A 27,266-nucleotide genomic window follows, 5' to 3' on the forward strand; every position below is an offset into this window, starting at 1 on the left:
TTAATTAAAATTGGAAGATCACAATTATTCCAGTTATTATTGATTGATTAATGACAGTTAAAATTATTTCATTATGTTTTTATGTATTTAATTTGGGCATATTTTTGTTATTACTTTATTACGATTATTTAATGGTGTATTCGTGTGTTTAGTTGGTTTTGGCACTTTTAGTCCTCCAAATAAACGAAGTATTCCCTCCCCAAATAAGCACATGCCAACATATTCTGACAGCTAGGGCGTTTTCGTCACTGTGTTCCACGTGACATTGGATGGCTGTTTTAAGGGTCATGGGAAAAGTAGAGACTTGCCCTGTTTACTGTTATGTTTAATACCACGTTTTATATAAATGTTCGTAGTGAGATCAAAAAAAAAAAAAGCTATTATTTTGTTTTTATCTGACTTATTTGTTTTGTATATGTCGTTATACACTCACCGAGCCTTCTGGCATACACGTCCTCTTTTTTTGTCTACAGTGTACTGATTTTCTTGTAGGCATTGAATGCAGCATGACCCAACAACGAAGATGGCGTGTTGTGGGACCTGTTTCGGCTGCGGGCGTTGTAGTGAAGAAGACACGCGTACGCCAGAGGAATTGGTAGGACGTCGTTGCACTTGTTTAGCAGAGCAGGTGTATGTGATAATTTTTTTTATTCGACTTGTATGCTTTCAGTCGACTCAAAACTCTGATTTGGGACGTCTTGCTCGCTGCAGCGTTCTGCTACCCCAATGAATGTGTCGTGACCATCCAATGTAACTTATTCGCAACTAATTAGACATAACGAACGTAGTGATTTGGCTGTACACTAATTTTGCCAAGTTGCATTTCTGTTCCCACATTTTTTTTCTTAAGCATCATTGTACTCATCACGGTTCAAAGATGTTGTGCAGCATCATTGGGTGGATGCTGAAAACGCAGGCAGTTGATGCTTTTGTGTGAACAGTGTTTAATTCATGCTAATCTTGACTCACTTAATGGCAGCAGCATCATCACTTAACGATTTTGGAATGGTCGCAACGGTACCCTTCCCCATGCACTAGTTCCAGAAAGCCCTAATATAGTCATTTAACAATCTATCATGTAAACTTGTCAAAAGTTTTTATTTACTGTTACTCCAGACAATTCTTGGAGAAATTCGAGAAGAAGAGGATGAGATTTTGCCAAGGAAGGACTATGAGGTAATCTAATAAGAAAACTCCAGCAGTGAGTCCAAGCTGCAATTTGTCTTTATATGTCATCAACTGTTTGAGAGTAAGCCCTTTATATTTAATAGAGCCTGGATTATGACCGATCTGTCAGTGAGCCTTACGTGGAGATTTTGGAGGGGATGGACAACAAGGTAAGAGAGATTTTGTTTTTAGAGTTACAGCTTGAACTAGATATTGACTTGTGTTTGTTTGAGTGCATGTGTTCAGGTTCTTAGTGCTCCTTTTATGCTCACAGGGCAAGCAATGATGTCCTTAATGTCATTTGTTCTTCTGAAATGAGAGAATATATCCATTTGTTATAAAACCTCACAACTAAAATAAAACAGGCACTTTGTTGTGTAGACATGATGGACCCAAAATTACAAGCAGGAAAACTCCCAAAATTGTTTCAAGGAGACATTTTGTAAATTTTGCACAATTAAAAGCCATTCCCAGGTATCTTAATAAAGATTTTTTCTCATATTCTTTCTTCAAAATACACAAGGGATAAAGAATTACAGAACACTTAACGTCCACTTTTCACCTTCTGGTTTTGAGGGGCGGATATTCTGTCTTTACCATGACAACCGGGGGCGGAGCGAGGGCATTTGCTATTCAGTATTGCCAATTTAGCAACTTTGTCGTTATATTCGAAATTTGTTGTATCACGATTATGGCATTCGTCCCTCTTGCGCTGACATTTGACGGCATCATTTTGCATATTTCTGTCAAGCCATGATCATTGCAGCTCTCACTTGGCATCGTGCACATTTCTGTTGTTGATCAGTATTGCTACACTTTGTCACGCCCTATATTGCTTCATAACTCTATATTTTGTGCATGTGTGTGTATGTCCTAAATTTTTATTTAGTTAAACTGTGGTGTCTTCTTTCGCCATAGTACTAGAGTGAAACCAACTCTGGTAACAGTTTATTTGTGTGTTTTGACATAATTGACCAATGAAGATGATCTGATTCCAATAAAGATGATTATGAAAATGAAATTACATCAGTCAGTGTTTTTCCAACAGAAAGCTAAAAAGTATGAAGCACTGCGATGGGTGATGGTGTTTGCAATTGGAGCATCAGTTGGATTGGTACGTACTTCTTTCTTTCTTTTTGTACTTCAACATGTGACTGATTAATTTCAAATGTTTCCTTCCTCCCTTTTCTTTTAGCTGGGTCTGTTTGTGGATTACTTTGTGCGCTTCTTCACCAAGCTCAAGTTTTCTTTGGTTGGTTATTGTATCCTTTCGGAAGCCTGCAATTGTAATTCAGCACCCAACAATTTCCAGAAGTGTTCCGATTGCATTACTTAGTGTGTACCGTGTATTGGCTATTGTTTTTTTAATTTGTGATATATGACTTTGGGTAAACAGTGTAAATGTTATGGTTTTCCCATGCTCAGGCTGTTATTACAAGTAGCACCATAAGTGTTAATTCTCCCAACCAGGACAGTTGGTGTTAGTGCATGACACGACCTGTAACTCACACTGTGGAAGTTTTTGTACCTTAGATTGACGCTTTCAGCTGTAGAGGAGTGCAGCGAGAAAGGCTGCCTCCCTCTGTCTTTGCTGGAGCTCCTGGCTTTCAACATGACCTTCATCTTTATTGCCAGTGTGCTCGTCCTCATTGAGGTAAGAATGCATATTTCTGCAACATACTTTTGCTGAGCTTTATTGTTCCCCATTTCGCTGTTTGAATAGCAGTTTACAATGGATGAACATAACATCCATCCATTCATTTTTACATACCGCTTATCCTCAATAGGGTCGCGGGTGTGCTGGAGCCTATCCCAGCTGACTCTGGGCGAGAGGCGGGGTACAACCTGAACCGGTCGCCAGCCAATTGCAGTAAATATAACATATTCATGTTTTTTGCACTGTGGGTGGGAAATTGGCATACGGGAGACAATCCACACAAACAGGTTAACTTCATATAGAAAGGCCCACACAATTCAATTGGAAAAGTGAAACCAGTCAATGGTGTAAAGAAAAAAAAAAGTGTATTGCTGTATGTAACAGAACACCTAATGTGACAGGCGATTTGAATCCGGCTGGCACAGTTTTCAATTGTCTCTCTTTCAGCCAGTTGGCACTGAACACTGTCATGTGAATTTTCAACTTGAATGAAAGATTGAGCCAATATAAAAAAGTGTTGTTGTTTGAGGAAACTCATGCTTAGCTTTCTAAACAAATTAACAGGGAACCCCGCATATTTGTGGTTCGGCATTCAAAATTAACCCTATTCGGAGATTTTTGCCTTTTATTTGGATTTTTCTTTTGACCCCATCCCCCACTCATTTGCTTTTGTTCTTTTTTTCATGTAATTATAATCATCAATTATTCACAGATTTTCACTATTCATGTCAGGCTCCATCCCTATCCCCCGTGAATAGCTGGGGTCAACTGTACTGTAAAAAACTTTAAAGATTGACTGATTGTCCCCTGCGATTGGCTGGCAACTAGTTCAGGGTGTTCCCTGCCTACCGCCTTAAGTCAGCTGAGATAGGCGCACACACTCACACCATTCACTTCTCACTAATCACATCTGGGCACATACACATTTCAAAGGGTTCCTGGGGGACTGGTATGGGATCGGGAGGGTGTGGGTGTCTGATTCGGTTTCAGTACGTCTGTGCTGTTTCCCGGTCCGTGCGTCCTGCCTACCCCCCTGGATTTTAAATGCATCACACACACTCTCCACCTATCTCTAGGGGGCGGTGGGGTGGGGTTGGCTGTCAGGCAGTAGTGCCTGGCAGCCCTGCTGGGGGGCCGGTTGTCGAGGCGCCTCGGTGGAGCCGGCGGACCGCCCTGGGTCCCTTAGTGTGGGACGTGTCCCGTCCGCCGGGCTGCTCTCGGGTGGACCCCTGGGCCTGATCCCGCCCCTCGATTGACCGGGTGGGGTCCTCAACCGCCGCGGTGAGGCCACAGCAATTACAGGTCACTTCTGTCAGTCTTTGTGCATGTAAAACGGTGTAAATTCACTTGCATGTATCCGCAGGCACACACCCCTTACTGCAACAAATAACTCATGAATATGCAAATCGCTTGTGTATCCCCTCACTTATATTCTCGTCCTGTACACTTTTATAATGTACATAACAATACATTAATGGCACCGCACTTCGGTTGTGCAGCCGGGTTCACGACCCTGGTCCTGCATGCTTCTTCTCCTGTCCTTGTCCTGTTTTGTCTTGTCCTGTCCTTCCCTCACAGGGTGTACCACTACAGCCCCATGCAACACTCATATTTAATGTTTCATTGTTGTAGATAATGTAATGATTTACTTCACTTATCATGTTTACAATTACTGCTTTATCTTTTGTCTTTGTTTCTTTCTCCCTTCTAGAAACTTTGTTCTGTTTGACTGATCAAGTCTGATTCTCAATAAACCTCAATTATAATACCACAGCGGAACCTTAAAAACTCCACTGTGACACAGTAAAACTGTTTCGGCATTAAAGGGATACAGATTTTCCATTCTGCTTGACCTAACAGCCAAACAGGAAAAAAATAAAAAATAACAAAACAAACAAAAAAAAAAGCCTGAGACAGGCGCTAGCACACACGCTGCCATAGTGAGTATAAGCGGTTCAGAAAATGCATGGATGGATGACTTGAACCCTAGAGTTATTTGGTGCTAGGGAAAGCCTGATGGACGTACACAAATTAATCAAGTACTCACTCCCCATGTAAAAGTATTACAACACTGAGACCACTTTCTGTATTTTTGGAGTAGTTGGGTTGGATGAATATGAGACAAGAGCTCAGTTGTTAATCTTTTATTTCCAGGTATTTACATCTACATCTGATAAAGAAATTTTGAACATAGCACCTTTTGTTTGAACCCACCGATTTTTCATGTGAGCAAAAATATTGGAACATGTGACTGACAGGTGTGTTTTGTTGTCCAGGTATATCCTATTCCAGTGATTATGCAAACAGAAAAAGTGCTGACTGTCCACACCCAAGTTCAGATTTGGCTTTTACCTGTGAAGACTACAATTATACTAGTTAGAGGTATAAACAACATGAAAATCAGAGAGTCTTCCGTGGGTAAAAAAAGTGAGCTCAAGCAGAGCCATTGCGCAAAATTTGGTCATAAAAGAACCACTTGGAATGCCCAGTAGAAGTAAGAAATAACTGGTGTACTAAGTAACAAACGTCAAACGGGTCAGCAAAGGGAAACAGCAATAGTTGTTGACAGACAGGTTTTGAGAGCTTTAAGGAAAGGTGTTAAAACCACTGTTAGTGAACCTTTTTCCATACAGCAAGATAAAATGCCCTGCCAGAAAAAGGAGGAAAAGAATGAATGAATGAACAAAGTAGTTAGTCAGGCAGAATAACTGGAAGGTTTTAGACTGTTCAAGTCAATCTCCAGGCTTGAACCCTATAGAGCAGGGGTTTCAAACTCATTTTTGTCACGGGCCACATCGTAGTTATGACTTCCCTTGGAGCGCCGCTACAACTGTGAACCCATATACATGAAAGATTACCTCATATACTGTAATTACATACAGTATACACAACACATGGATGAATAGCCAGTTTTAAAATCAGAAGCCTATAAAAACATGTTTTTCAACTATTACATTTCTTTTCAAAGGGGGATTGGTAACAAAAAAATTATTGCACATATCTCAATGGTATTACACCAGAACACAATAAGCAATTTTGATTTGCTTTCGCGGGCCACATAAAATGATGTGGCGGGCCGGATCTGGCCCCCGGGCCACCAGTTTGACACCTGTGCTATAGAGCCTGTATTTCCCTCCTAAATAGGAGAATGAATGTAGTAACCCTCCTCACCCAAATAACATCTGAAAGAGGCTGCAGTAAAAGACTGTAAAATCATTACAAATGAAGAATGCAAACATTTGGTTGGTTTAGTGGGTCACTGGGTTTATGCAGTTATTGCAAACAAAGGATTTGCACCTAAATATTAAATCTGAAGTCTATTTGAAGGCTTATCTGTTCCAATAGTTTCACTCACCTAAAAATGTAAATATCTAGAAATAAAACTGAAATTTTGATCTCTTCTGTATTCATCATTTGATGTAAAACTCAAATGTTTTTATTCTACAGCAAAACTAAAGGATTTGGCCTCACTGTTCCAATACTTTTGGAAGGTAGCCAGGTCTATTGCAGCTAAAGAAACATCCCAGCCAATCTATTCTAATATGCTATATGCACTACATCATTGGTCTAATAATTTCAAATCACCACAGCCATAAGAGTTTGAAGCTTTTCTAAGTAGTAAGTGGAGACCTGCACTCCTGCAGATGAAGCATCAACACCATAATGTTGTTCAATGTTTTCCACATATTATAACTTTAGGTCTATGAATCATTCTATTGGTTTGTTTGCCTGTTGGACTAGTCATATTGTACATTTGTTCCCAAAGAAATAGTTTGGATGTTAAAGTAGCCAGTCATTCTTTTAACAGTAAGTGCGGGTGCAATTTTAGTTTTACAACCTAATGTAAGATTACAGTCTAAATAGTAATGGAAGATTTTTTTTTTTTTTTTTTTTTGCTATCCAGCCCTTAGCTGCAGGTTCGGGGATTCCTGAAATCAAAAGTTACTTGAATGGAGTGAAGATTCCTGGAATCGTCCGTCTACAAACGTTTCTCTGCAAAGCTGTTGGAGTTCTGTTTAGTGTAGCTGGAGGTAAAGTGTGATGATGAAAATAGTACAAACACCATTTTTCTTCCAGTATGGTTCACTGTGAAAGCAGGGATACATTCTGGGTCTTAGTAGAGTGATGTATAAAGTCAACAGACCCCAGTAACATGCCATTTTAGTTATTTAGACCAATAAATACTTTAAGAACTTACAGATTTGTTAAAAAGTACATTGACGTCAGTTCTCTGCTGTGTTTTGACCATTCAATAATGTTAACTTTGTTGGAGTTGGTCTTTTTCATTTGGATGTATGCTTTATGTTGTTGTTGTGCTCAATTGTCAAATTCATCTTCATCTTTCAAAACTAACTGATATTTCTAACTGCTAATGTGTCCTTTCGCCCTGATTGAATCCCATTTTTGGTGGGATAAAACAGAACAACAGCAATAACATATTTACCACATGCTTTTGGGATGTTTTTTACAAAATTGAACCAGGCATGAATGTAGGTTTCTTTGAAGCAAAAAGCTCTTTCTTGTCTTGCCACATTAACCAGCTGACAAATGAGAGATGGTTGTCACATGTCAGACATCCGGTACTTGCCAGATGTTACTAATTCTGTCACTCGTCTGACTTTACTCATCTTACCAGTGACCCTTAACAGGTATAGGAAATGGATAGATTGTTGTCCTGTCCTTGTAAATGCTACTGCAATCTGCTAGTAAATGTCACAAAAATCCTAGCTCATCAGAAGTTTGTTTGGGGGATAAACCCCGAATCACTTTAATTTTATTTTTTTATTATTAAATTAGTTTTTTATTACAATGACTATTTGTTGTATTTTGTCAGTTATAAGATAATAACACTCTTGCAGAATGCATAACAACCACTTTATTTTAGTTTTCTTATTTTATCCTCCCCACAAGCTATATATATATATATATATTCCTTTTTTTTTTTTTTTTATACAGTTGAATTGCAGAGGTATCATTGCTCATACTTCATTGAACCACATCCAGTGTTATTCTGTTGATATTTTCACCCCAGATTTGATGCAATGTTTCTATTCGTGTAACTTTGAGGAGTGTCAGTGTTGCGTTGTCTCAGAAAGTGTTTGTGTCCTCTCAGGTCTTTTTGTGGGCAAAGAAGGTCCAATGATACACAGTGGAGCCATTGTGGGAGCTGGCCTTCCTCAGGTACATACAGTAGCCACAAATCTCAATCTCACCATTAACCATTAGTGAAAATGGTGTACTAGCATGCATATGTGAACTAATCATGTACTAGTAGAGTAACATATCCAGTTTCAATTTCATTGTGACAATCTATTGCTTAAAAACTCAATTATAATTCAATGGTTATACATGGTGTTCATAACAATAGAAGAAAATTTTTAATTTTCAAATTATCCTTGGGTTGCGTAGCTACTGACTCCTCAATTGCTTTTGATGAATTCATTTATTTTTTATCGGTTTTCATGTTGATGATCGCTGATGATTGACAGAGCTGACTTTGAAGGCGTGGTGCGCCCTGGACTGGTTGCCAGTCAGTTGCACATTAAACGAAAGCAAACCACCATTCACACTCACATTCACGCTGATAGTTGAAACCAGAAGTTTACATATACTATATAAAATAATATATACACTTCATTTTTTTTCTCACTGTCTGACCTGAACTCAGGCTAAACTTGCACTGTTTCAGGTCAATTAGGATTACCAAAATTATTTGTATTTGCTAAATGCCAGAGTATTGAGAGAATGTTTTTTAAGACAATTTTTCATTATGTTCTTCAATATCAGAAGTTCACACATTTCATCAGTATTTGCCACCATTGTTTTTCAAATGTTTGATTTGGGTCAGATGTATTTGGCTATCCTTCCACCAGACTCTCACAAATTTCCAGTCGGATAGAGATCAGGTCTTTGTGATGCCCACTTCAAGCCATTGACTTTGTTATATATAAGCATCTTTGTGACCAGTTTGGCAGTATGCTTTGGGTCATTGTCCATTTGGAAGACCCATTTGTGCCTAAGATTTAACTTCCTGGCTGATGTCTTGAGATGTTGCATCAGTATTTTCCCATAATGTTCTTTCCCCATGTTGCCATCTATTTTTTCAAGTGCACCAGTCCCTTCTTAAGCGAAACAACCCCACAACATGATGCTCCCATGCCTGTATTTCACAGTCATGATGGTGTTCTCAGGCTTTCAAGCTTTCCCCTTTTTCCTCCAAATGTAACGATGCTCATTATGGCCGAAGAGTTCAATTTAAGTTTTGTCAGACTACAGGACATGTTTCCTAAAATGAAGGTCTTTGTCCCTGTCCTTTTGCAAACTGTAATCTGGCTGTTTGATGTTTCTTTTGGAGTAAAGGCTTCTTTCTGGCAGAGTGGCCTATCAACGCTTGTCGGTACAGTACTTGTTTCGCGGTGGATAATGACACACTCTTACAAGCTTCAGCCAGCATCTTCACAAAGGTCTTTTGCTTTTGTTCTTGATTTGATATGCAAATTTTGCACCAAAGCACATTCATCTCTGGGAAACAGAACCCACTCTCGAAGGATGAAGCAGACTTGTGCAAGGCCACAATTCTCTTCCTGATATGTTTTGACTTTCCCATGAGTCAGCTGGGATAGGCTGCAGCACGCCTGCGCCCCTAATGACGATAAGCGGTATGGAAAATGGATGGATGGATGGATGAATATCCTATCTTTGCTCAATCTTGCACTAAGTATAATCAATGTCATGTACCTGTAATAGGATAGATTTTCTATATCCAGTGTGTAAAACAAGATCTGGCCTGCCACATCATTTTATGTGGCCCACTAAAGCAAATAGTGTGTCTACGTCGTATTTCTTGGGAAATTGATTTGTTCTTTTCATTTTGGCAGAAAATATGTACCAACATTTTTTAACAACTATTATAAGCATTTTCCACCACCAAATTCCTTGTTAACATGAGCTGAACATTAGTAGTTCCCTCCTCCCCCCCATAACTTCTGATTTCAAATTCAGTTTGTTGTTAAATACTTCATACATGTGACAACAATCAAATGCAGGGGCAATTGTGAGTTTGACTCCACTGGATATTGTCATTTTCTTGTATTAAGTGATGTACAGTAGTTGCAAACATTGTCTGCCAGTGATCCAGCCACCTACCGCCTTTGTCTGTTGTTGTGATTTGGGTGCTGTTATCAGATTGTTGTGCTTCTCAGTTTCAGAGCATCACTTTTAAGAGAATCAAATTAAATTTTTCCTTCTTCCGGAGTGACAGGTATGATTTTGGTACACAATCTTATACCACTGTATATTGTTTAGTTCCTTATAGTATGTACTGTATATAGCAGTTGTCAATGTCCTGTCGTTTTGCACTTAAGGGAAAAGCGGGACTTTGTGTCTGCTGGTGCTGCTGCTGGAGTAGCTGCTGCCTTTGGTGCCCCCATCGGAGGAACCCTCTTCAGCCTGGAGGAAGGCTCCTCTTTCTGGAACCAGGCCCTCACTTGGAAAGTGGTAGGTCCTGCCAATGTACCAAAAGAGATCGATAGTGGTGTTTGTTGGGGTTGTATGCAAGAATGGCCAGTCCAACAGTGTGAAACAATATAGAGAACAGTGTTGTTGAATGGAAATTGCAATTCATAATACAGTCCGCTCCAAAAGTATTGGAATGGCAAGGTCAATTCCTTTGTTTTTGTTGTATACTGAAGATATTTGGGTTTCAGATCAAAAGATGAATATGAAACAAAAGTTCATAATTCCAGCTTTTTTTTCATGGTATTTACATTGAGAAGTGTTAAAAAACTCAGGAAAGAGCACCTTTTGTTTGAAGCCACCCACGTTTCAAAGTGAGCAAAAGCATTGGAACATGTGACTGATGGTTGAGAGAGAGAGCTACAGATACAGTGGAACTTCAGTAAAACAGACCCTGATATAACGGATATGGGATAAAACGGACCGGCGGGACTGAACAATTTGTCCAAAAATAGTTTCCCTTTGTCACTTACAAATGAAAAAGTGAAAAGTATTGGCCCCCTTCTCAAATTCTTGTTTTTGCATAGTTTGAATGTTTAAAGGAATACATTGGCCATTACACCAAAAATTCAATTTCCATTGTTCAATTAAACAATGTGTATACAAATAATCCAGAAAAAAACAATGGCACATGTTGACCTAAAAACAAATTAAGCCGATTAAGTATCAAAGTAATGACGTTACACCGTTTAGTGACGTCACCTGTGCGTAAACATGGCGGTGGTCGTTATTTTTCGATTGGTGTTTCCGTGTGTGATTCTTAATACAAAATGCCTTATTGCATTGCCAAGTATTGTGATAATTCGGACAGGGACAATACTACGTGTCAGGTTTCACCTTCTTCCTTCTAAAAAAAAAAAATAAAGAAATAAAAAAATAATCTATGCGGCCAGCCGGAACCTCCAGAAGATAAACAATCCCGCGTGTGGAGTGCACACTTCAAGTATCCTGATGATTACAGTGAGTGTGATGCAGTACGAAATGGGCTACCTGGCCCTTCCGGCCCTAAATGAAGATGCTGTGCCCTCAATCTTTGAACCACCACCTGCTACCGATGCATCAATAATCCGAACAAGTGCGAGGGTGAAGCGTCTTGCAGCCAGGAAGAAGAGAGGTACTGTACGCAGGCTTTTCCTCTTCAGAATGCCAGTGCTAGCAAGTTCAGTTCCCTCTTCATTTTCGGAGTCTTCAGCGACCCCACCTTTCGTCAAAGTGGTTCTTTCCTGTCGGGCCTAATTCCGCCTTCAGTATCCTCCGCAGTTAATAATTCGTCTTCAAAATCTCCGTAAAATTTGTTTACGCTCTTTTCAGCACGTGTTAGGTCACGATGATCATGTGACCATACACTGTGTCCAGAATGGCTGTGACCCTACCTAATGACAAAAATATAACTAAAAAGCATTACTTTAACATCATCAAAAAAATTTAAATTTAAGATAAATATGACCCTAGTTAACTTAAAATGCTGTTTTTAAAATGATTTCACTTATTAAGGGAAACAAATGATTCTAAGTTACCTGGCTCCCTTTGAAAAAGTAATGGCCCCCTTAACCTAATAACTAGTTAGGCCATCTTCAGCAGCAACAACTGAAATGAAGCGTTTTCCATAACTGGCAATGATTCTTTTACATCTCTGTGGAAATATTTTGGCCCACTCTTCCTTGTAGAATTGTTTGAATTCAGCAAAAATGGATGGTTTTCGAGCATGAATGGCCTTTTTATGTGATTGCCCCCCCCCCCCCCCCCCCTATTAAAAATTCAATGTGGTTTATCATACCCGAGTTCAATTTCTCTAGCCACACCTGTTCTCAATTAAGAAATCACTTAAATAGGACCTGCCTGACAAAGTGAAGTAGGGAACAGATCCTCAAAAGCTAGACATCATCCCAAGAAAAGACATTCCGGAACCAATGAAAAAGAAAGTAATTGAGATCTGTCACCGTGGAAAATGTTATCAAGCCATTTCTAAAGCTTTGGGACCATAGTGAGAGCCATTGTCCACAAATGGCGAAAACAGAACACCAAAATTACCCCAAAATGAAGACTTTGGAGTAGCCTAGTCAAAGTCCTGACCTGAATCCTATTGAGATGCTGTGGCATGACTTTAAAAAGGCAGTTCATGCTCGACCCCCCCCAATGTGGCTGAATTACAACAATTCTGCAAAGACGGGTGGGCCAAAATTCCTCCACAGCGATTGGATTATTTTCTCCCTTTCTCCTAATAAAAACCGTCATTTACAAACAGCATTTTTTCGCTTGATCGATCTGTCTGTCTGTCTCTCTCTCTCTCTCACTCTAATCTTCTTTATGTACAGTGCTGTGAAAAGGTGTTGGCCCCCTTCTCAATTTCTTATATTTTTGCATCGTCTCCCCACTTTAATGTTTAAGATCATCAAACAAATGGAAATATCAGACAAATATAACCCAAGTGAACTTGAAATGCTGTTTTTAAATGATTTCATTTATTAAGGGAAAACAAACTATTCAAAGTTACCTGGCCCTGTGTGAAAAACTAATGACCCCCTAAACCCAATAAATAACTGGTTGGGCCATTCTCAGCAGCAACAACTGAACTCTAGCATTTTCTATAACTAGCAATGAGTCTGTATTGGATTTATTTTACCCAACATTATAAAAAATAGACACAAAAGGAATGAAGACGCTGGTTTCTTTTTCTCATGAGGAGGGCGTATGGGAGATTGTTCAGATTACAGCCTCTCAACACGCTCTAAACAATCTCTCCCGTCGCTCCTGTATTTATTTGAAATAGGGAGGTTTCTAAGTTTACAAGACATAACGTACTAAGCTACAAGACACAACACACTAAGGGTAGGCTTTCAAGGTGAAAACATGGGACCAACACCTGCCACGTCCCGGCCACGTCCTTCTCTCTGATGATTCCTGCTGAGTCATCTTCTTGAAGGCGAGACATCTCCCTTTCTCAAAGTCGTCCATAATACTAATGCAAGCTAAGCAAATAAATGATAACTTCTACAATATATTTAACAGTCTGTCACATCTCTGTAGAGATATTTTGGCCCACTTTTCCTTGTAGAATTGTTTGAATTCAGGCAAAATGGAAGGTTAGCCTCACCTGCTGTGTCCTGCCCGTCAGGAAGCTGTAAATCCACTGGCAGATGGCAGGTGACACGCTGAGCTGGAGAAGCTTGGATGAAAGGAGTTCAGGGATGATGGTGTTGGGCAAACTGCAGGGGGTCCAGCAGGGGACCTGTGACGCTCTTGAGGTGGTCCAACACGAGACATTCAAAGGACTTCATGACCACAGATGTCAAGGCGACAGGCCTGTAGTCACTTGGACCCGAGATTGTAGGTTTCTTGGGGACTGGAATGATGGTGGAGCATTTGAAACAGGATGGTACTTCGCACAGTTCCAGAGATCTGTTGAAGATCTGTGTGAAGACTGGAGCAAGCTGGTCCGCGCAGACTTTGAGGCAGGATGGGGACACATGGTCTGGGCCTGCCGCTTTGTTAATCTTTTGTTGTTTGAAGATGCGTCTCACATCCTGTTTGCGACTGGTTAACGCAGAAGTCGGTGGAGTGATAGTGGTCGGTGGTGCGGCTAGGTGGGTGTGGGGTGTGAAAGTGTCCTTTTCAAATCTGCAGTAGAAGGTGTTCAAGTCGTTGGCTAGTGTGCTATTGTTCTTAGCTTGGGGGATCGTCGCTTGTAATTTGTCAGCTATTGGAATGCATGCCAGACTGATTTAGAGTCGTTAGCGCTAAACTGTTTTTCCAACTTTGCTGCATAGTTCCTCTTTGCAATGTTAATTTCTTTAGTCAGCTGGTTTCTAGCGTAATTATATAAGGCCGAAGGAACTGCCTGAAGAGCTCAGAGACTGACACAGACGTGGCCAAGGTTACAAAAAAAGTTCTGGTGCACTTAACGTTCCTAAGAGCACAGTGGCCTCCATAATCCTTCAATGAAAGACATTTGGGATGACCAGAACCCTTCCTAGAGCTGGCCGTCCAGCCAAACTGAGCAATTGGGGGAGAAGAGCCTTGGTGAGAGAGGTAATGAAGAACCCAAAGATCACTGTGGCTGAGCTCCAGAGATGCAGTCGGGAGATGGGAGAAAGTTCTAGAAAATCAACCATCACTGCAGCCCTCCACTAGTCGTGGCTTTATGGCAGAGTGGCCCAACGGAAGCCTCTCCTCAGTGCAAGACACATGAAAGCCCGCATGGAGTTGGCTAAAAAAAAAAAAACACCTGAAGGACTCCAGGATGGTGAGAAATAAGATTTTCTGGTCTGATGATACCAAGATAGAACTTATTGGCCTTAATTTTAAGTGGTATGTGTGGCAAAAACCAGGCACTGCTCATCACCAGTCCAAAACAGTCCCAACAGTGAAGCATGGTGGTGGCAGGATCATGCTGTGGGGGTGTTTTTCAGCTGCAGGGACAGGACGACTGGTTGCGATCGAAGGAAAGATGAATGCGGCCAAGTACAGGGATATCCTGGATGAAAACCTTCTCCAGTGGACCTCAGAATGGGCCGAAGGTTCACCTTCCAACAAGACAATAACACGAAGCACACAGCTAAAATAACGAAGGAGTGGCTTCAGAACAACTCCGTGACTGTTCTTGAATGGCCCAGCCAGACCCCTGACTTCAACCCAATTGAGCATCTCTGGAGAGACCTGAAAATGGCTGTCCACCAACATTCACCATCCAACCTGACAGAACTGGAGAGGATCTACACGGAAGAATGGCAGAGGATCACAAAATCCAGGTGTGAAAAACCTGTTGCATCATTCCCCAAAACACTCATGGCTGTATTAGCTCAAAAGGGTGCTTCTACTAAATACTTAGCAAAGGGTCTGAAAACTTATGGCTGTGTGATATTTCAGTTTTTCTTTTTTTAAATAAAGCTGCAACAATTTCAACAATTCTGTTTTTTTTTTCTGTCAATATGGGGTGCTGTGTGTACATTAATGAGGAAAAAAATTAACTTAAATGATTTTAGCAAATGGCCGCAATATAACAAAGAGTGAAACATTTAAGGGGGTCAGAATACTTTCCGTACCCACTGTATGTGACCAGCGATTGGCTGACGACCAGTTCAGGGTGTACCCCACCTCTTGTTACCAAAGATAGCTGGGATAGGCTCCAGCACACCCGCAACCCTAGTGAGGATAATCGGTACGGAAAGTGGATGGATCTTAAACATTGAAGTGAGGAAACTCTGGAAAAAAATATAAGAATTTGAGAAGGGGGCCAATACTTTTTCACAGCACTGTCTGTGTGTTGTGTGTGTGTGTGTATATATATAATATATACCTCATGACATTCGATACTTTTATTAATTTTTTTTAAATCTTGTCTTCCAGCTGTTTTGCTCAATGTCTGCCACATTCACCCTCAACTTTTTCCGTTCGGGTATAAACTTCAATAAGTGGGGATCCTTCCAGCTGCCTGGCCTGCTCAACTTTGGAGAATTTAAGGTAAAAATGTAAATCACTGAATAAATGATTGTGGGCGGAGACAATATTTAGGAATATTAATTACTTAATAAATAAAATATAATAATAATGCACGTAACCTTTAGTCTAAAATATCCCAAATAAAATTTTCTAAGGATATGTGACAGGTACCTGCAGAAAATATGAAATGTGTCACAAAGTTCAAATTCATACGCTGCAGTTATCGTAGTACTGTAACTTAAATTGAAATAAAATCTACCAGACTCAAACTCCGCTATCGTTTCACTCGTTAGTGCTCGGATGGAGACAAAAACTGCCACTTATGGACTGCAGTGGACCTGGCCTTCTTTGTCTTGATGGGGATAGCAGGTGGGCTCCTTGGGGCTCTTTTCAACTGCATGAACAAGAACCTTGCCAAATATCGCATGAGACACATCCACCCAAAGGCCAAGTTTATCAGGTAACAACTTTCCACACGGGGTGCAATTTGACAAATGATTGCTTTTTATTTCTTTCTCTATTCAAGCATGCGACAACAGTGTTTTTTTCTTTGTCCTTATAGGGTTATAGAAAGCCTCCTGGTTGCCATGGTGACAACAGTGGTGGTTTTTTCCGCTTCCATGCTGTTGGGTGAATGTAGGGACCTGTACTCTCCTTCAGCCCATAACACCACAGTAAGCCTCTGCTATTTCATCCAGCATTCCAATACTGTCAAGTAGTAGTGCGTCCACTTCAATATTCATTCATTGAATGAAAATCTCCATCCATCCATTTTCTGAGCCGCTTCTCCTCACTAGGGTCGCGGGCGTGCTGGAACCTATCCCAGCTATCGTTGAGCAGGAGGCGGTGTACTGAACTGGTTGCCAGCCAATCGCAGGACACATACAAACAAACAACCATTCGCACTCACATTCACACCTACGGGCAATTTAGAGTCTCCAATTCATGCATGTTTTTGGGATGTGATCCGGTCCTCAGAACTGTGAGGCTGACGCTCTAACCAGTCGGCCACAGTGCCGTCTGAATGAAAATCTTTCAAACAAAATTAACAAGTAGTCTTGGTGACACTGTTTTTTTCTTTCTCATATGAACTCATCTCGGATTTTCTTTTAGCTTTCTGTCAGTGAGGATATCAATTCAACCATCCGCCAGTACTTCTGCTCCAACAAGACGTATAATGATATGGCCACCTTGTTCTTCAACCCGCAAGAGGCTGCCATCCACCAGCTTTTCCACCAGGATGGTGAGATGGGAACATTTACACTAAAAACAGATTGATAAATTATAGTGCACAAGCTCTGAGGTCAAACACAATGACGCGTCACTAACACTTGTATAAGGATGTGCAGAAAGTGAGATTTACTGAATCCAAGTCAACTTGGGCACGTTTTAACATTCCTACAGTGATCCGTCTATCCATCCATCCATTTTCTTCCACATTCCTCTCTTAATTACAGTCATTGTCCACGTTATCATTGAAATGTACTCTCTAGCACCCCCTTTCAAGGACTCCAAAAAGTGGGCCTACTCTGAGCTGCTGTTTGTTACAAAGGCACAAACAGCAGTCAGCACCCGCCGCTCCCTCACAAAGGGTGAGGAACACTACCCTCTTGTCAACCAGGTTGAAATACAATGTACAGGCCCAGAGCAGGGGCAGGGCTTTACGTATAACCCCCACCCCCCTTCACTGAGGGAAAAGCCAGTACTAATGTTGGAAAACTGAGCTCACTTTCATAACAGTGTTTAAACAAAAATAGGAATCCGAATCATCTTTATTTGACAATTATGTCAAAAACACACAAGGAATTTGTCTCCAGTAGTTGGAGTCGCTCTAGTATGACAACATACAGTCAAATTGACAGAGAATACTTTTGAGACATAAAAACAAAAAACAGTCACTGAGCAATAAAAGGTTACCAGTAATGTGGTAATGGCAGTACGATATATATATATATATATATATATATATATATATATATATTTATTTTATTTTTTTGACAATTGTGCAAAATAATGCCGAGTATCCTAGCAATTATAACAGTTTGAAATGACTAATAGAACAATAGTCTGGTGCAATGACCATTGTGCAAAGTGCGCAGAGACCTCAAGAAATTTATGCAGTTTAAAGTGACTAGTAGTAGGTGGTGGTGTCCCCCAGCCTCACCTGCTGTGTCCTGCCTGTTAGGAAGCTGTAAATACACTGGCAGATGGCAGGCGAGACGCTAAGCTGTAGAAGCTTGTAGGAGAGGAGTTTGGCGATGATGGTGTTGGACGCAGTTAACCATTGCATAATTGAACTTTTTTAAAAAAGTTATGTCCTCACCCTTAAAGATGCAAAAGACAGATTCCTGCTTGTGGTATTGGTGAGTCACTTCACAAAAAGTCTAAACATCAAGAAGTTCCATGATCATCATCACCTTTTGTCTTTGCCATCATTGGTGTCCTTCAGTGGTGGTTCACCGCTCGTTCCCCTGCTGTTTTTTTTTTTAAAAGATCATTTTTATGGGTTTTTACAGTGGACTTACTGTAATGCCCTCACATTTGTGAAAGGGGAGCCTCAGTCACAGATGCACTTTTAAGTTATTTATTGAATGCTGGGAGAACAGTAAAACACAAACACATTGAGCACACTTCCGCAGAAGCTGCTATCGCCCACCGATTTCGCCCAGACAATCACACACAGTTGTTTTTTGTGTTGAAATACATATACACAATGTTTAAAAAGTGTTTTAATATGTTTAAGTGTGTTTTAATAGGATTCAATATCTTTAAAAGATATGGGATGGGTAAAACCTTTTTAAAAGATTATATGGTCTCGCTATATCACAGATTTTTACCTATTGTTTGTGGGTCTTAAACGTATCCCCCGCTATAAACGGTGGTTCACTCTATTTTACTTGTAATTGTTGGTCTAATTCTGAATGTACCCCTTTTGGGACATTCAACCTCAAGGTTCCATTATACTTGTACTTTTAACATATTTAAACAAGCAAACATTTTCAGTGCCTGTATAATGTTTGTCCAAACTAGAAGAATTGTAGCCATAATAGAGGTCGTCACTATGTTGGAGCAAAAAGCCATGGCCATTATTCATTTAGGCCCAAACGGTTTGATCTTTCAGGATTTCATTTTTCTTTCTATCATCTAGCCATCTTAACACCATTACTTATGTTGAGTATAATCCCAGTTAAATCATACTTTTGGGGAAGAAATTAGTTCGCAGCCTGATAATTATATTAAGGTGATAGTGTTTGCTTCTTGTCTGACCACTCAGGTACATTCAGCCCTGTGACTCTGTCAGTGTTCTTCCTGCTTTACTTCCTATTGGCCTGTTGGACCTATGGTGTGTCAGTACCCAGCGGTCTTTTCGTCCCTTCACTGCTCTGTGGGGCTGCGTATGGACGTTTGGTTGCCAACATCCTTAAAGTGTAAGTGTAAAGTGTTATTTTACATATCTTTTTACGTGATGTGAACATATTGAGAAACTACAAAAGTAAAATTCTTCCCAGCTCTGCTTTGCACGCTGTCTTTCTCATTCCAATGACAATCGTGATAGTGGTTCTTACTGTTTCTATCTGTGGCAGGAAACTTGGAATGGACATCTACGCTGGGACCTTTGCCCTCATTGGAGCTGCTTCATTCCTCGGAGGCGTTGTCAGGATGACCATCAGCCTTACTGTCATCCTTATTGAATCCACTAATGAAATCACATATGGACTCCCTATTATGATCACACTAATGGTATGCCTTTTATGATATACAGTATATTGTAATCTTCACTAAGTGTACAAATATTTTACTTGATATGATTCTTCCCTTTACATTTACATGAAATTAAACTCATTCCTCTCCTCATCTCATACATCGGTTTTGTTTTGACATTTTACGTGTCGGTCACCAGGTTGCAAAGTGGACAGGGGATTTATTCAACAAGGGAATCTATGACATTCATATCCAGCTAAGAGGAGTACCACTTCTGGAGTGGGAGACTGAGGTTGAGATGGACAAGTAAGATTTGTGCATTTCTGTGCAGGCATATGAGGTAAAACATCACAGTGTCTCTGTAAGCCTCTTTTGAGAACAAGACTGAGCAAATATGATTTTACTACAAAACAGTTCTCTTTTGGTGCCTCCATAACATCAGTTATCACTCAAATTAAATTACCTTTGGTGCATTTGAGACACATTTTTTTCATATAAAAGGGATGTATCTAGCACAGGAACTAATTTGAAGAGCTCAGGTCACATTTTCTTATTGACAATAACAGTATTTGACATATGGTAAAATAATTTATCTCTTCACCAATTTATAACAAAGCTTGGTAGAAGGCTTTTTGAAACCAACTTATTCACCAACTTCCCCACTAGGTGTAGCAAATACTCTAAAACTACAAACATTGTGCTGTCCTCCACTGTCATTTTGGAATGTATGACAAAATTAAGTCTGCATAGTAATTTTTTTTTTCTATCAAATATGGAGATACACTGTTTTATACGGTGGCTCTGAAGTCTAAAACACAACCGCAAGTTAAAAAACACGACACCAAATAACTAATCACAACCACAAATAACTAAACTAAACAGCAAATCGAAAATCACAACAAATAAACCAATCACAACAGCAAATCGAAAAACAACAGCAAACAACCTATCTCATCAAATAACTAAACTCAACAGCAAATCGAAAAATCACAATAACGAACTAATCACAACAGCAAATTAAAAAACACAACAACATTCATACATTCGTACATCCGCACCGCCTAGCTTGCTTCCGTTACACATACATATGAGGTAGATGTATATGTAACTCGTCCAATCAGTGATGAGTCTTATCTCCCTCGGCAGTACCTACCTCTTTCTGTAGGTTCGTCCAATCAGAGATGAGTCTTATCCCCGACCAGTACCTACCTTTTCTGGTAGCTTAATTTCACTTAGTTTTTTCATTTGCTGTTGTGTTAAGTTACTTGTTGTTGTGATTAGTTATTTGCTGTTGTGTATTGTTATTTGTTAGTATGTCAAGTGATCCCGCTTCACTTGCAGTAAATTAAGTATTCAATCAACATCTTCACAATCAACAATTCAGTATCACGATACAATACTGTAAAAGTTATTTGATTAGAAAGGATGAAAACTTGAAAATGAATTAAAAACCCTAAATTTGTATCCTGAGTCCTTGTTTCACTTACCTCATCTATCACAGGTTGACTGCCGGTGACATTATGGAGCCCAACCTCACATATGTGTACCCCCACACTCGGGTCCAATCTCTGGTCAGCATCCTGCGCACCACCATTTACCACGCCTTCCCTGTCGTCACCGAAAATCGCCCGAACGAGCAGGACTTCATGAAGGGCAACATTCTAGTCAGCAACAACATCCACTTCAAGGTACTTCCTGTTCCACTTAGGCAAGTGCCCAATCCCAGTTTGAGGCCTGTATCCGATTTTCTTCCTATTTCCATATACAGTTGTACTTTGACTTACGAGTGCCATCACTTTTGCTCCTAGTTGTGAGACAACTTTTGAGTTACGAGTGGGCTTCAGATATCCTGTCACGCAAATGCAGTGTAAAAAAATTTGAGCAACTAAGGTACTTTACTGGAATGCCCTTGCAAGTGGGCAACGGGAGCCACAGTTGCTGGTGCGCTTTCGGCCATTTATTGAACGGGACAAACAGTCAAAGACACAAATAGAAAATGAAAACATTCGAAAGGGGCTGCTGCCGCACACCCAGGCGCTCGCACTGAACACGACTAAAATGCTACCTGTTTAAGTGAAGATGCACATAAGCTGTTAATGCTTTTAAAATAATAATAATAATAATACATTATCTTTTATGCACAATGTGAATTCAAGAAATAAAAACTGATGGTTATATAATAAAGGAAACCAATTACTCATATGTTATTGTCATATCTTTATTGTTTCATAGAATCCTCACTTCGGGTCCCTGTGCAATTAAGCAGCAAAAAAAATGCTCCTCAAATGAAGAAATTATTTAGCAAAACTGATCCTCAAAGAAAAAAAACATGTTTTAGTCTTGTGTGTGTGTGTGTTGCCAAAGCGCTTGAGTGAATCATTAGCCACTAAAAGTAGGAGTCCTGTCTTGGAGCTAGCCAATCAGAAGAACAGTAGGGCGGGTTATCGTTCTATAAATAGAATGGATACGAGACTTTTTTTTTCTGGACTCGATAAGTTTTCGTTGTTGTGGTGACACCTGGCTCGCTAGCGTAATGTCTTTGGCTCTGTAGATGCAAACACTGGGACCTTTTACGGAAAGTTAACTATTTATTAACTAAACAGCTCACGCTGGCTCGCTCGATTGTTTCGACATTGTTTAAAACAGAGGTCACTAACACGCAGTCCGTGTCCGGACACCATATCCCAAAAAGAATGATTATGATTATTTCTGATGATAAGACATACGGGGTGTTTCTATTTTAAGCGGCGCAACATATTTTAGGCTTTAAGATAGTGAGGAACTGTACCAACCAATCACATGCGAGTTCCGCCACCCTTTCAGTCAATCAAATCTGCATCGCACGCGGTAATTACTGAAATCACTGACTGCGCACAGACCAGACAGAGACAAGGAGAGAGAGAGAGAGCGTGTAAGTTTAGTTAAAGACAGACAGACAAATGGACAAATGACAGAAAAAGGAAGAGAAAAGTTGGAACAAATGGCGCTTAAAATGGAACAGGCAGAGTCATTTTTGTTTGTACTTCTCAGTGGGAAGTTCCCACTGGGAGCTCTTATTAAAAGTGCATATAATATGTGAAACGCCATGATGAACCAAAAAACAAAGGTTTTGAACAAACATAACCTCTAAAACGGTTCAGTTAAGATTTGTTAAATAAAAAATTGTAAAATAGTTTGAGACTTCACTGTTGTGTCAAGATCCCAAACAGAAAAGTGGAAACTAACTTTATTTTTCTTAAGTTCCGTATCCCATATTTTACGATCACTGGGCTTTATCTTGTCAAATCAAACACTGTCGGGGAGGTGTGACCAGAAAATATCACCTTTCACCGCAACCAGATACAATCGTTACCATGTTGACGACAATTTGTCGTCCAACAATGGATCGCTGCAGTAATGTTGGAGGAAAAAAGAACAAAAAGAGGGGGGGGAAAACGTGCAGTGTCACCGTGCGCTCGTGAGATGACGTTTTGTGCCATCCATTCAAGGACTGCTTGAGGTATGGTCACGTACATTTAATACGATACAGCTCGCAAGCAGGCAACAAAACATTATGTAGCCTCACAAGCTAGTGCTAGCACTAACGTTTATACGTAAAAATGCTGACGTTCTGTCGAATAATGCTCTAAAACTTCAGGAAACATTTGTTTGTGCGCGTAAACAAATGTTGGCGCTGACCAAGTATGTTGACAACAGGCAAGGGAGTTAAGGAGCCAGTCACAATACGCAATCCTATTGGTCCACGTCAAGGTGGGCTGTTGGAGAGTTGTCATTGATATGTCACACTACACAGAAGATATCCAAAAAATCAAATATGCCGACATACAGTGCCGTAAAAAATTATTGGTAAAATTATTATTAGGTTTGTGCATAGTTTCCCCCATTTTAATGTATAATAGATTAATGCAGTCTGATTTACAGTGGGAACGGAAAGTATTCAGACCCCCTTAAATGTTTCAGTCTTTGGTATAGCGAAGCCATTTGCTAAAATAATTTAGCAGGTTTTTTTTTTGTTTTTGTTTTTTTTAATTTGTTTTGAACGCGTTGCAGGCATCATATTCATAATGAGAGAGTATTTGCAACAACAAAAAAAGCAGTTTATCAGTTTGAACGATTGGGGTTCCTACATTCTACAGTGCCCATAATGGTGAAGATGTTGAAATTGGAAGGGTTAAGTGCTTCACACATTCTCTTTCTTTTCTCCAATTTCTTCTCAACGTGGCACTCTGGTTTAACAGTTGAACATGATTACGGCTGAATTAACACTGCATGGTACAAGTGAGTTTATTTGATTTTTTGTACTCGGGTGGCACAATTTGGATACGTGTTATGGCAGCATAAATAAAATTAGGCCTCCACCAAATGTGGTTAAAACTATGGAATAAATGCCAAAAATTGTGATTAGTTTTTAATGCAGTGCCGTCTGAGGCATAGAAGGTCACAGGCCTTCAATTTTGTTGTTTTTCAGCCTTGCCATTTACCTGCAGAGATTTCTCCAGCTTCTCTGAATCTTTTGATATTATGTACCGTAGATAATGAAATCACTAAATTCCTTGCAATTGTACGTTGAGGAACGTTGTTCTTAAAGTGTTGGGATTATTTGCTCACGCAGTTGTTCACAAAATGGTGAATCTCACCCCATCCTTGCTTGTGAACAACTGAGCCTTTCAGGAAGGCTCCTTTTATACCCAATCATGACACTCACCTATTTCCAATTAACCTGTTCACCCGTGGAATGTTCCAAACAGGTGTATGTTGAGCATTCCTCAACTTTCCCGGTCCTTTGTTGCCCCTGTCCCAGCTTTTTGGAATGTGTTGCAGTCATCAAATTCAAAATGAGAGAACATTTGGCAAAAAGAAAACAAAAAACTATAGCGTTCATCAGCTTGAACATTAACAATGTTGTCTCTGTAGTGTTTTCAATTGTATCTAGGTTGAAAGAGATTTACAAATCATTGTATTCTGTTTTTTCTTACATTTTTACACAATGTCCTAACTGCATTGGAATTGGGGTTTGTACTTTATTGAAATAAATACATAAGTGCCATCAATGGTGGATGAAATAATGAAGAGCCACCCTCATCTTTCTGCACCATGGAGAAATCCAGCGTTGTGTCTCGCGCAAGTGAGCAGCGACGGCGCTGCCAATCCATGAAGTCATACCCCTCCAGTGAGCTGAGGAACGTTTGTGATGAGCAGCGTGCAGCTGTTGAGCCAGCGGAGGAGGGAGAGGACCTCCTACAGCAGATGCTGGAGAGGAGGTAGGACACCATAGTACCAAAAGGTTGGGGATGTTGCGCTTTCCGATTCAATTTTAGGTTGAACCTAAAATGTACTATAACCTTTAGAGGTGAACTTAATTTGACCTTCTCTAAACTTTATAATGCACATGTTCAATGTTTCAGTACTTTGTGCTGTTCTTTAACAAGGAGTTGAATGCTAAAATTCACAACAGGTGTATAGAATGGCAAGTTGTGCAAAAAGTACTGAAACATTGAAGTTTGGACATTTACATTCAAAAGTTTACAGAAGGTCAAATGAAGCTAACCTGTAACGGTTATACGTAGTACATTTTAGCGTCATCCTGAAATTTCACCTGAAACCCTACCTTTTTGTTTGTAGTGTACAAGTTGTGTTGTATTTTTTTCTTTTATTGATATTTCTAATAACTGTGTGTCATGTTTAGGCATATGCCCTACCCCAACCTGTGCCCAGACCAGTCTCCCAGTGAGGAGTGGACAATGGAGGAGCGTTTTAGACCGCTCACCTTCCACGGCCTTATTCTGCGCTCTCAGCTTGTCAATCTACTCATGAGAGGCGTGTGTTACGCTGAGAACCAGCCGGTCAGTGGCACAAATGTACAGACATTTTGATTGAATTGAAATGCAATGCATCCATGACACGCTGTGGTCTTCTGTGTGCTGTATGTATTTCTTTGTTAAATCCTGCAATCACTTACTTGTCGCAACCACGACAATACAGTGGCCTTTCTTTCAATGCAATATCATGTCCTGTCAGAGTGCCACTCAGCCCAGACTGACATATGCAGAGATGACTGAAGATTACCCGCGTTTCCCTGATATCCATGACTTGGACCTAACCCAGCTCAGTCCCCGGATGATTGTGGTATAGCCCATTCAGCTAGTCACCATCTTTACAAGTTGAAATATTAAATGCTGTTTTTGGATTTAACCAAGCATAAAATGTTTCCTGTGTTTACAGGATGTTACTCCTTACATGAACCCGTGTCCCTATACAGTGTCACCAAACACCCGCATCTCGCAGGTATTTAACCTGTTCAGAACAATGGGCCTACGGCATTTACCAGTAGTCAACGCTGTAGGAGAAGTAAGTAATTATTATCTGTTGTAGTTGTTGTTACTGAAACATTTGACCTTAGCCTACTTTGCACTAACTTGTTCATTTTGTGATTTTCTTTCAATTTCAGATTGTTGGGATAATCACCAGACATAATTTAACCCATGAATTCCTTGTGGCCAAACTGCGACAGCATTACATAACCATTTAATTGGATCAGTTTCATTTCATATGTGCCATCCTTAACTGACCATTCAATTTTTGTTGATGTAAATTATGTCCTATTTGTTGATGTTTTTTAATTCCATTTGTGTCTTAACTATATGTTTGTAATCCACTTCGTATTTTATCCAACTGCTTTGCATTATTAAAGGTGTTAAAATTCAGACTTCATGAAACTTGACTACATTATTTTGCCCAACTTATGTATGATACAAAGACGTCTTAGGAGGCTTAATGGACTTTTGCTGCCTATTTCATTCAGATATACAGTAGAAGAAAACATGTACTTTGTATAAAAGCCATCCATCCATTTTCTATACCGCTTATCCTCATTAGGGTCATGGGTGTGCAGCTATCCTAGCTGACTTCGGATAAGAGGCGGGGTATACCCTGGTTTGGTCGCCAGCTAATCGCAGGGCACAGTAGAAAAATGTTGACAAACAACTATTCACACTAACATTCACAGTTTAGGACAATCTAAAGCAGTGGTGTCAAACTCATTTATGTTTGCAGGCCACATTCACCCCAATTTGATCTCAAGTGGGCAAGATCACAATATTTGTGGCTTAGAAATAACAACTATTCACAATGTACTTTTGGAAAATATTCACATTTATTGGTTATGTAAATGTATTTATATATATATATTTTAACAACTTTATTTTCAAGTTTTTTGGTTACAAAAAGACTATAAACAGTCGTTTATAGAGACAGATATTCAAATACTTCCCTCCCCCAGGCTAAAAAAAAAAAAAAAAAAAAGTCATCCTATATTTCTCAATTTTACATGTTCAAGTGTTGAAGATAATAAGAGCAATATTACATTTGTCGTCTGAAAACCATATAGTTATGGATAGCTAGGTTCCGTCATCAGTGAAAAGGGAATCTCTGAACAAATTCCATGAAGGGGCCCCAGGGTTTTTTTTTTTTTGCTTAGCTTGTATCGATATTTTTCTAGAGCCAGGAAGGAAAGCACCTGCTTCAACCATTGCAAAAAGGATGGGCTTTGTTTGACTTCCAATTAAATAGAACAAGTCTGCGGGCCAGCAGTGAGCCAAACGCCACAGCGTTTGCCTGCAAATTCGTAAGGTCACTATCGGGAGCAGGTACGCCAAAAATTACTCTGCGGGGATGCGGTACCAAGTCTTGCTTACAAATGTGACTAAATACTTTAAATATTTGTTCCCAATCATTTTTAAGCGAGACGCAAGCCCCAAAACGTGGCCTACCGAGGCTGGACAGTGAT

General features: G+C 39.9%; 1 protein-coding gene across 1 annotated transcript; it reads left to right on the forward strand.

Annotated features, from left to right (window-relative positions):
- Positions 1-492: 492 nt before the first annotated feature.
- Positions 493-26,184, forward strand: clcn6 (chloride channel 6). The gene is made up of 23 exons (XM_061792187.1): positions 493-595; positions 1,117-1,176; positions 1,272-1,337; positions 2,216-2,281; positions 2,363-2,429; positions 2,715-2,821; positions 6,729-6,855; positions 7,938-8,005; positions 10,027-10,085; positions 10,189-10,321; positions 15,686-15,799; positions 16,072-16,238; positions 16,341-16,452; positions 16,892-17,021; positions 19,053-19,206; positions 19,363-19,519; positions 19,680-19,786; positions 20,982-21,168; positions 24,581-24,741; positions 25,167-25,323; positions 25,499-25,606; positions 25,703-25,828; positions 25,929-26,184. The coding sequence occupies exons 1-23, from the start codon at positions 500-502 to the stop codon at positions 26,007-26,009; spliced, it is 2,610 nt and encodes an 869-aa protein (XP_061648171.1). The 5' UTR covers positions 493-499; the 3' UTR covers positions 26,010-26,184.
- The last annotated feature ends 1,082 nt before the right edge of the window (positions 26,185-27,266 follow it).

The sequence above is a fragment of the Phyllopteryx taeniolatus genome, chromosome 1 (assembly GCF_024500385.1).
Source record: "Phyllopteryx taeniolatus isolate TA_2022b chromosome 1, UOR_Ptae_1.2, whole genome shotgun sequence".
Taxonomy (NCBI): Eukaryota; Metazoa; Chordata; class Actinopteri; order Syngnathiformes; family Syngnathidae; genus Phyllopteryx; species Phyllopteryx taeniolatus.

What these genes read in the sequence shown, in the direction of transcription:
- clcn6 (XM_061792187.1), top strand. Translation starts at nt 500, where the DNA reads ATGCAGCATGACCCAACAACGAAGATGGCGTGTTGTGGGACCTGTTTC. An exon ending in TCCTTCTTCCGGAGTGACAG is followed by an intron (nt 10,086 to 10,188) that starts GTATGATTTTGG and finishes TTTGCACTTAAG; the next exon opens with GGAAAAGCGGGACTTTGTGT. An exon ending in GTTACGCTGAGAACCAGCCG is followed by an intron (nt 25,324 to 25,498) that starts GTCAGTGGCACA and finishes ATGTCCTGTCAG; the next exon opens with AGTGCCACTCAGCCCAGACT.